This window comes from Dendrobates tinctorius, unplaced genomic scaffold (assembly GCF_039654945.1).
Source record: "Dendrobates tinctorius isolate UK_male_01 unplaced genomic scaffold, ASM3965494v1 ptg000020l, whole genome shotgun sequence".
NCBI classification, from domain to species: domain Eukaryota; kingdom Metazoa; phylum Chordata; class Amphibia; order Anura; family Dendrobatidae; genus Dendrobates; species Dendrobates tinctorius.
In genome coordinates this window covers 13,462,549-13,473,606 of record NW_027361688.1, presented here as the reverse complement: position 1 = coordinate 13,473,606, position 11,058 = coordinate 13,462,549, and the positions used below count along the sequence as shown (strand labels likewise).

Sequence of the window (11,058 nt, the reverse complement as noted above, 5' to 3'; positions counted from 1 at the left end):
ATTCAATACATCATTTACTCCCTCACTCTCAAAATTAATTTGCTCTCCCCACCATCAATTCAATTGCTTTCCCTCTTCCCTCACTCTCAATTCATCATTTGCAGTCTCCCATCCTCTCCCCCCCACTTCATCATGTGCAGTCCCCTTTACCCCATGTCATCCTTTGCAGTTACTTTTAACACTTTCCCCACATCATCATGTGCAGTCCCCCTTTATCCCTCCCCCACATTATGTGCAGTCCCCCTTTACCCCCCTCCCCACATCATCATGTGCAGTCCCCCTTTAACCCCCCTCCCCACATCATCATGTGCAGTCCCCCTTTATCCCCCTCCTCACATCATGTGCAGTCCCCCTTTATCCCCCCCACATCATGTGCAGTCCCCTTTATCCCCCCTCCCCACATTATCATGTGCGGTCCCCCTTTATCCCTCTCCCAATATCATGTGCAGTCCCCCTTTATCCCCCCACATCATGTGCAGTCCCCCTTTATCCCTCCCACATCATGTGCAGTCCTTTATCTCCCTCCCCACATCATGTGCAGTCCCCCTTTATCCCTCTCCCCACATCATGTGCAGTCCCCCTTTATCCCTCTCCCCACATCATGTGCAGTCCCCCTTTATCCCCCCCACATCATGTGCAGTCCCCCTTTATCCCCCCATCATGTGCAGTCCTCCTTTATCTCCCTCCCCACATCATCATGTGCAGTCCCTCTTTAACCCCCTCCCTACATCATGTGCAGTCCCCCTTATTTCTTCCCTGTCATCATGTGCAATTCCTCATCCCCCCTCACCCATTTAATTCATTTTGGACAGAAAAAAAAGCTTTGTATACTTACCTCACAGTTGCTCCCCAGCAGCGCGACTCTGCTGCCAGCATCCGTTCCGGTACAGGTCAGACGTCCTGTGCGCGCCGCGGTGGTTGGCTTTTCAAACTTCTGCAGCCACAGACCCTGGTGCGCGTGAAGCGATGGCCGGGGAATCACCAAGGCGCAGGGAGACTATGGTACACAAGATGAGGTGCAAACAACAAAGGGTAAACTTATTGGAAGGCAAGGAATGAAGTAGATAAGAAAGGTGCAAACAAGGGTATGCAGTGGCAAAAGATAATGTACAAGAGTTTGTGTTCTTTAGCTGGGCCATCAAATAGCACAGAGCCCCAACTATTACACAGGCAAATCCAACCAATGAACACAGAATGATGCTATTCTACGTGTAACCTCCTTGGCCTCTACTAAACAGGCCACACAGCTGCCGTGTTCTGTCTACTGAAGCCTACACTAGGCCCTGTCATGTGCACAAATGGGAACAAACTCACAGCAATGTTGGGGACTCGGGTCCAGTCCCGGGGGCCGCCAGAAGTCCTATACGGTACTGCGCACGTCTGCCTGGCAGAGCCGTGAAATGTGATCTTCTCCTTCCTTCAGGGTCCTGGAGGTGCTCCTGGACACTGTAAATCCCTTTCTCGGTCTCTTTGTGGCTTCTCAAAATAGCACAGGACAGCCACCTTTGCTACACCCAAAGGGTCTGTTCAACTTCACAAGTCCAATACGTGCCAGGCTGTGAGACCTTTATCACAGTTACATGCACAGCCATTCTCAGAAGCAGCTTCTTTCTCTCTCCCTCTCACAGGCTCAGCTCCTTCCCTCTTCAGTCTTGGGCAGTTCATAACACAGTCTTTTGCACGAGGAAGCAGAACATTCCATCACACCAAACAAGGGGGGCTGCTGTCTCTTAAAGTAGCAGCGTGTCTCCTACTGTCCATAACAGCACCACCCCTATTACACGTGCTCTCCTGCTTGTCCGCACTGACGATGGCCACGATCACGAGCTGACGTGGGCCGCCTCGGCCCTTGTCAGCGCGTGCACAAAGTGATTGCACGCGCACCAGGTCCTGTGCAGAAGATTTAAAGGGCCCATTTTGAAGCTCAGAGCCGCCGACCCAGCGGGCATCTGCCCGATTGGGCAGATTATCAATCCAGGCCTGCCGTGATGTCATAGTGCCCTCTGACCTGAGACGTCACAGTCAGAAGATGCGGAAGACGTCGCAGTGGTGGAACGGGGAGAGGTGAGTATCACAAGTGGCGGGGCCCTGAGCAAGAGGGGGGGAGTCACACTCAGAGGTGCCGACACTGGCACTGGCATTGGGCCCCCATAGCGTGCTGGTGTCCCCGACAGCTAGTGGGCCCCCTCTCCTGCTCAGGGCCCCGGCACTTGCCTGGGTGCGCCGGGTGCTGACGCCGGCCCTGGAGATAAATATTCTAAAACAAGTATTGCAAAAAGAAAAAAAGACAGAATTGCTGCTCTTTCATTTAATGACGCACCCCCCCCCAACAAAGAATAATCAGTCAGTACAGTATACGTGCAGCAAAATTGTGTATTTACCCATACAACCTTCTTACTAAACCAAACCTTCATATGACTATATTGATTGGAGAATTAAAAAGTTATCGCTTTAGGAAAGAAGAAATAAAGGGTTAAGTGACTGGGTGTAACTACAACTTTGTCCTCTGTCCAGCATTAGACACTTCCAGTTTCGTTTCTTCCTTCTTCCGTCAGCCATGGCGTCTGCTGATCTGAGAGACGAGCTGCTCTGCTCCATCTGTTTATCTACATTTATGGACCCTGTAACGCTGAGATGTGGACACAACTTCTGCCGGGTCTGTATTGATCGTGTGCTGGATACACAGGACGAGTCTGGAGTTTATTCCTGTCCTGACTGCAGAGAAGAGTTTCAGGAGCGGCCGGCACTGATGAGGAACATAAATCTCCATAATGTCGCAGAACGTTTCCTGATTACTCAGCAAGAACAAGAGGAGATCACCGGGATCTGCTGCACTTACTGTGTGGACTCTCCGGTACCTGCTGTTAGATCCTGTCTACACTGTGAGGCTTCTCTGTGTGATAAACACCTGAAAGTTCACAGCAAATCAGCAGAACACGTCTTATCTGATCCCAGCACTTCTCTGGAGAAAAGGAAATGTTCTGTCCATAAGGAACTTATAAAGTATTATTGTACTCAGGATGCCATCTGTATCTGTGTGTCCTGCAGTCTGGCCGGAGAACATCGAGGACATCGGGTGGAGATGCTGGATGAGGCCTCAAAGAAGAAGAAGGAGAAACTGACAAATGTTCTCCAGAAACTGATCACAAAGAGAAAGGAGACTGAGGAAAGAGTCCGGAGTCTGGAGGAACGCAGGAGAAAAGCTCAAGAAAAAGCAGCTGGAGAAGCCGAGAGAGTCACTGCCCTGTGTACAGACATCAGGAGACGGGTGGAGGACCTGGAGAAGAAGGTCCTGAGTGAGATCTCCAGGCAGGAAAAGGAAGAGTCACTGCCACTGTCTGCTCTGATCCATCAGCTGGAAATAAAGAAGGACGAGCTGTCCAGGAAGATGAGACACATTGAGGAGCTGTGTAACATGACGGATCCACTGACTGTCCTACAGGAACCAGACACCGGTGACTTGTGTGATCCTGAGGAGGAGGGAGGTGGTGAGGACACAGGGGGACATGATAAACAGCCCCATGATGGAGATGACCTGGATGTGGCTGTGATCTCACACACATTACACACATTATGTGAGGTAATATCAGGTATAAGGAGCGGGATCTATGTGGAGGGTCCTGCAGACATATTACTGGATGTAACCACAGCTGCTAATAATCTCCATATATCAGACAACCTGAAAACTGCGACCTGGACAGGAGAGAAGCAGAATCGTCCAGAAACAGCAGAGAGATTCCAGGATTATCAGGTGATCAGCAGGAGGGGATTTACCTCAGGGCGACATTACTGGGAAGTGGAGATCAGTAGATCAGTGTTGTGGATGGTGGGGATGTGTTATCCCAGTATAGACAGGAGGGGGCAGCAGTCACTGATTGGATATAATAACAAGTCCTGGGGTTTGTGGATATATAATAATCAGTGTTCAGTGATACATGGCAGTAAAGAGATCCGGTTACCTGACAAGATCTCCAGTGATAGAGTCAGGATCTGTCTGGATTATGAGGCCGGGCAGTTGTCCTTTTATGAGCTGTGTGACCCCATCAGACACTTACACACCTTCACTGCCGCCTTCTCCGAGCCCCTTCATGCTGCGTTATTTGTAGTTCACCCATCAATTTATGGTGATGCCTGGATTAGAATTTGCAGCTGAACAATAATAATTGCTGTAAGATATTTGCCCAGAGACCGGTGACATCACAGGGAGGGGGATCTGGCTGAACAGTTAATATAACAGGTCATGTGATCTGTGGACCCCATTATGGACGACCCCCCAGGATCATTACTGTTATTAGTTTTAGGGGAGGTTCATAAAACCGTATAGAAAATCATTCAGAGTTTCATGCAGAAAAGTGGGACGATCTTTTTCTCACTTGTCCTCCATATACAATTTGCTTTTTTACAGCAGCTATTAACCATTTACAGTTTCCTGTGTTACAGAATTACAATGTATCCGTACAAATTTCTGCCTATACCGTGGCGCTGTATGGCATCACATTTTATTTTTATTTTTTTCCGCACCCATAGATTTGAGTGGATGAGTCTAATCTGATTTCCACAAGAAACTCGCACATGCTGTGATATTTTTCACCTGCCGACATTGTTCCTGGCACCGTCTGTTATTTTTCACCAATATCATTCATACCAAAAAGACCGTCTGGAGAACGACCCTCAGGGCTCCTGGACACGACGTTATATTTCACCCGACCACACTTGGGCCAATGTTATTCCATGGCACAGAGACTCCCCCGTTCATGTCTATGGGTGTGCTAGAAAAAAAATCACACGTCACAGTATAGCGTTCGATCTTTACGGGTACATTACAATTCTGTAACAGGAAACTAAATGGTTAATAGCTGCTGCTGTAAAAAACGAATTGTACACGGAAGGATGATAAGTGAGAAAATTATCGTTCTACTTTTCTGGATGAATCTGACGATTTTTTATATTCTCGACTGAACCTCCCCTTAGGCCACGTTCACACAACCAGTATTTGGTCAGTATTTTCCATCAGTATTTATAAACCAAAACCAGGAGTGGGTGATAATACAGAAGTGGTGACGTGTTTCTATTAGGCCGGGGTCACACTAAACGACGCAAAATACGGTCCGTAGTTTACAGGCGTAATACGGATGAATGACCCCTAAATAGTGCCACGTATGTCATCCGTAAGCAAGGTGTGGTCGCGTATTTTGCGCATGTCAGCATCCGTATGGCGAGATTTTCTCGCAGCCTTGCAAAATGGACATATAATGGAGCCCTATGACAGGGTTTTTCTAACAGAAACGAAATAATAGATATAGACACATAAAATGCATACACTCACTGGCCACTTTATTAGGTACACCTGTCCAACTGTGTGTTAAGACTTAATTTCTAATCAGCCAATCACATGGCGGCAACTCAGTGCATTTAGGCATGTAGACATGGTCAAGACAATCTCCTGCAGTTCAAACCGAGCATCAGTATGGGGAAGAAAGGTGATTTGAGGGCCTTTGAACGTGGCAAGATTGTTGGTGCCAGAAGGGCTGGTCTGAGTATTTCAGAAACTGCTGATCTACTGGGATTTTCACGCACAACCATCTCTAGGGTTTACAGAGAATGGTCCGAAAAAGAAAAAAAATCCAGTGAGCGGCAGTTCTGTGGCCGGAAATGCCTTGTTGATGCCAGAGGTCAGAGGAGAATGGGCAGACTGGTTCGAGCTGATAGAAAGGCAACAGTGACTCAAATTGCCACCCGTTACAACCAAGGTAGGCAGAAGAGCATCTCTGAACGCACAGTGCGTCGAACTTTGAGGCAGATGGGCTACAGCAGCAGAAGACCACACTGGGTACCACTCCTCTCAGCTAAGAACAGGAAACTGAGGCTACAATTTGCACAAGCTCATCGAAATTGGACAGTAGAAGATTGGAAAAACGTTGCCTGGTCTGATGAGTCTCGATTTCTGCTGCGACATTCGGATGGTAGGGTCAGAATTTGGCGTAAACAACATGAAAGCATGGATCCATCCTGCCTTGTATCAACGGTTCAGGCTGGTGGTGGTGGTGTCATGGTGTGGGGAATTTTTTCTTGGCACTCTTTGGGCCCCTTGGTACCAATTGAGCATCGTTGCAACGCCACAGCCTACCTGAGTATTGTTGCTGACCATGTCCATCCCTTTATGACCACAATGTACCCAACATCTGATGGCTACTTTCAGCAGGATAATGCGCCATGTCATAAAGCTCGAATCATCTCAGATTGGTTTCTTGAACATGACAATGAGTTCACTGTACTCAAATGGCCTCCTCAGTCACCAGATCTCAATCCAATAGAGCATCTTTGGGATGTGGTGGAACGGGAGATTCGCATCAGGGATGTGCAGCCGACAAATCTGCGCCAACTGTGTGATGCCATCATGTCAATATGGTCCAAAATCTCTGAGGAATGCTTCCAGCACCTTGTTGAATCTCTGCCACGAAGAATTGAGGCAGTTCTGAAGGCAAAAGGGGGTCCAACCCCTTACTAGCATGGTGTACCTAATAAAGTGGCCAGTGAGTGTATATACACACAAGTTATTGAGATAAACATATATATTTATATTTCACAGAGTTCTTCATAGCAGAATAGTCGCTAAGGCTGGTTTCACATTTGCGTTAAAACAACGCTGCGCCCTGCGTCGTTAAGCCCCGCCCCGAGCCGGCTCCCTGCCCGCCCCATTCGGGATCACCGCCTACTTTCGCATTTGCACGCATGCGATCGGCGCACCCTATCTTTAGCATAGGGTGCGCAGATCATGCGCTGCCAGTGTGAAAGTAGCGTGCTGCGCACTTTTGACGGTGCGCCGTGCGCGCCGAAATGCAACATGCTGCATTTCGCCGCGCACGGCGCACCGTCAAAAGTGCGCAGCACGCTACTTTCACACTGGCAGCGCATGATCTGCGCACCCTATGCTAAAGATAGGGTGCGCCGATCGCATGCGTGCAAATGCGAAAGTAGGCGGTGATCCCGGATGGGGCGGGCAGGGAGCCGGCTCGGGGCGGGGCTTAACGACGCAGGGCGCAGCGTTGTTTTAACGCAAATGTGAAACCAGCCTTATTCAATTGCCGGCTTCTATCAAATTATTCCTCAACCCAACATGAAATGACACATGGTTTACAGTCAGTAAAGCATTTCATTTCATGTTTTTTTTATATGTCCCTGACTAATAATTTGATGAGGGTTTGTGTGCAAAATTTGGGAGTTGTAGTTGTAATTTTAAGGGGTTATTTTGTTGTTAAATAATGCCAGGGATTCCCATTGCCCTGTAGTGGTGGCGAATGAGTTAATCTAACAAAGGGTTAATGTCACCTTACAATCGAGTGGTGACATTAAACCTTTGTTAACTTAACCCACTCGCCACCACTACAGGGCTATGGGAATCCCAGGCATTATTTAACAACGAATTAACCCCTTAAAATAACAACTACACCTCCCAAATTTTGCACACAAACCCTCATCTAATTATTAGTCAGGGACATATAAAAAAACATGACATGAAATGCTTTACTGAATGTAAACCATGTGTCATTTCATGTCGGGTTGGGGAATGATTTGATAGAAGCCGGCAATTGAATTAGCGGTTATTCTGTTATGAAGAACTCTGTGAAATATAAATATATATATGTTTGTCACAATGTCATGTATGTATGTGTATATATATATATATTTATTTATATTAGATTATGGCCCGATGCTATCGCATCGGGAGGATGCGATAGCATCACACCTCTTGCCATGTTAACCCTCAACACACACACTCCTCTCACCTTTCACCATCTCCACTCACGTCCACTCACTCTTTCACTCCACATACGACCCCTTCTCTCACTCCGTCTCTCATACTCACGCCGTCATCGCCGCTGCTCCACGATCCCCGACATCATCTTCCGCCGGCGCCATCCTGGATCCAGACGTTGTCCACGCCGGCGACATGTTCTTGCGGCGACACCATTTTGAGTATCGTGAAATCCCGCGAGATTTCGCCGACGCCATTTTGGATCCCGACGTCCTCCACGCCGGCGACATGTTCTTGCGGCGACGCCATCTTGACTATCGCGGGATTTCGCCGATCCAAAATGGCGTCGCCGCAAGAACATGTCGTCGGCGTGGAGGACGTCTGGATCCAGGATGGCACCGGCGGAAGAAGATGGCGGGGGTCGTGGATCAGCGGCGATGACGGCGTGAGTATGAGAGACGGAGTGAGAGAAAGGGTCGTATGTGGAGTGAAAGAGTGAGTGGACGTGAGTGGAGATGGTGAAAGGTGAGAGGAGTGTGTGTTGAGGAGGAGTGGTGTGTTGAGGGTTAACATGGAAAGAGGTGTGCGGTGACGTCACCGGTTACAACTGGACGGAAGTTGTTACAACCGGAAGCTGCTTAGGGCATTTATTATTATATATATGTATTCTATGTGTATATATCTATTTCGTTTCTTTATTAAACCTGTCAGTGTGAGTTTACTGTATAGCGCACTGAATTGCCGGCTTTTCTAAAAGACACCGGGTGCGTATTTCTTGCAAGTCACACGTGTGGTCCGTGTGTAATGCGTATTTTTAGCGCACCCATAGACTTGCATTGGCGTACTACGGGAGTAGTACGCTGACAATCGCAGCATGCTGTGATTAGCACGGAGCGTAGAATACGCCCGAGAAATATACGGCTGATGGGAGCAAACCCATAGAGAATCGGAGGCCGGAGTCACACTGGTGAGGAATACGGGTGCGTGAGAGGCGCAAAAACCACGCATTAGACACGGACCAATAATTCACTATGGGGTCCCTCGCACCAGCCGTATATTTCTCCTCAGTATCCTACGCTCCGTGCCACTCGCAGCATGCTGCGATTGTCAGCGTACTACGCCCGTAATACGCCAATGCAAGTCTATGGGTGCGCAAAAAATACGGATTACACACGGACCACACGTGTGACTTGCGAGAAATACGCACCCGGTGTCTTTTAGCAAAGCCGGCAATTCAGTGCACGATACAGTAAACTCACACTGACTGTTTTAATAAAGAAACGAAAGAATAGATATAGACACATAGAATACATATATATATATATGTATTCTATGTGTCTATATCTATTCTATATATTCTATCTATCTATTCTATTCTATGTGTCTATATCTATTCTTTCATTTCTTTATTAAAACTGTCATAGGGCTCCATTATATGTCCATTTTGCAAGCCTGCGAGAAAATCTCTCCATACGGATTCCATACGGATGCTGACATGCGCAAAATACGCGACCACACCTTGCTTACGGATGACATACGGAGCACTATTTAGGGGTCTGTCATCCGTATTACGCATGTAAAATACTGACCGTATTTTGCGCAGGTTAGTGTGACTCCAGCCTAATGCGTGGTTTTAGCGCCTCTCACTCGTCCGTATTCCTCTCTAGTGTGACCCCGGCCTTATACTTTTCCTCTGATTGTTCCTCTCCTGGTTTTGGTCACAAATACTAAGATAGAAAAATCCTCACGAAATACTCAACGTGTGAACGTGGCCTGAAAATAAATTGCTCTGTGTCCCCCCCTTTTTAGAGATCTTCTTTACTTTTCAGGGCTTGTTCTCTACATGATGAGCTGTAGTTTTATAGCTGCCATTTTCAGGTCTATACAATATTGTGATCGCTTTTCACTGATTTTTTTCAGGGAATTGTGGTGACAGAAAGAACAGATATTCTGGAATTTTGATTTCTTTCCTTTTTTTACTTCATGATGTTCACCGTACGGGTGAAATAATTTTATATTTTCAACAGGTTGGATTTTTGTGGACGCGGGAATACGAAATATTTTATATTTTAAATTGTTATTGTTTGTAACTGGGAAGATACAATATGTGAATTGTTTTTTTGTTCCTATTTTTTATATCTTTTGTTTAGTTTTTCCTTCTTTTTCAGTCTTGCAGTCGTTTGCTCGCTTGTAGTATATACGGTATAATCTCAGGATTGCTGTATACCGTCACTGGCAGTTTCCTATGAAGCTCAGTCACAGTCTGGGCCTTACAATAGGGCCGATGGTGCAGAGACGCGGCCTATACATATCGCACCTAGTGAGGAATTGATAAAGTGTAACAGGAGAATGTATAACTGCTCATCATACAATAATCTGTGTGACAGCCTTATTCCACCTTTCTGTCTCACAGGACAAGGGTTGTCGTTATGTCCCGTGTTGGTCACTTCTGGGATATTTCTGGTTTTCTATCATTTTGGAGATTGTGTTTTTCCTGTAATCCTCACACTGTATTATATCTAATGTAACCGCTCGGTATAATAAACTGTCCTCCCCTCCTGTAATATTACTACTCTGTCACGTGTCTCCTTGTGATATAGTGGGGGCTGGAGGCGTAGCTGTAGGGGGCTCACGGGCAGCCATCGCACCAGGGCCAGAAGAAGAAGAGACGATCCGGACTCATGGAAGAGTCAGCAAATCCCATCCGCCCCTGATCTTGCCTGAAACTTCCCGGAAACTGGCGATTCCTAAAGGATTTCTTTATCCAGGAGGCCGGGAACAGGTCGCGTCTCCTGACTTTACAGTTCTCTCTATTACGATCATCTCTTATTGGCCACTGCCCACTATGGAGGCCATAGTACAATGATATGGTAATGATATTATGGCAGGTGCTCCACCCTCCCCCAATATTATAATGGCGACCTATCCTAAGGATATGTGATCATTATAAAAGTAGTGGACAACTCTTTATACCCAACGTTTCTTTCTATAAATCCCCACATGCTCTATTCATGGCGTTTGTCTCCCACTGACGTCAATGGAAAATAACATGTACAGAACCGGAACGATTATCAGAAGACTGTTCAGTGGACATTATAGAGGTATTCTCATCTTACACATGATGGCGTTGTCACCGTCAGGGCTGAGGTGGTCACACATGTAATTCTCTCTGGTTTCTTCTATGGGAGCTCTGGATACAGATGATTACACTTGCCGGGCTCCCATATAAGTCACCAGAGAGAGGAAAATTCATGCTCATCTCTCCACTGAGACACATAGGGCCGCCATCAGGGTATTACTAT

The 11,058-nt window shown here is 47.0% G+C and overlaps 1 protein-coding gene across 1 annotated transcript; it reads left to right on the top strand.

Moving 5' to 3' along the window:
- The first annotated feature begins 2,493 nt into the window (after positions 1-2,493).
- On the top strand, positions 2,494-10,325 carry LOC141083447 (nuclear factor 7, ovary-like). Its single transcript, XM_073567720.1, has 2 exons — positions 2,494-3,751; positions 9,677-10,325. The coding sequence occupies exons 1-2, from the start codon at positions 2,558-2,560 to the stop codon at positions 9,716-9,718; spliced, it is 1,236 nt and encodes a 411-aa protein (XP_073423821.1). The 5' UTR covers positions 2,494-2,557; the 3' UTR covers positions 9,719-10,325.
- The last annotated feature ends 733 nt before the right edge of the window (positions 10,326-11,058 follow it).

What these genes read in the sequence shown, in the direction of transcription:
- LOC141083447 (XM_073567720.1), top strand. Translation starts at nt 2,558, where the DNA reads ATGGCGTCTGCTGATCTGAGAGACGAGCTGCTCTGCTCCATCTGTTTA. An exon ending in AGAGATTCCAGGATTATCAG is followed by an intron (nt 3,752 to 9,676) that starts GTGATCAGCAGG and finishes GATTTTTTTCAG; the next exon opens with GGAATTGTGGTGACAGAAAG.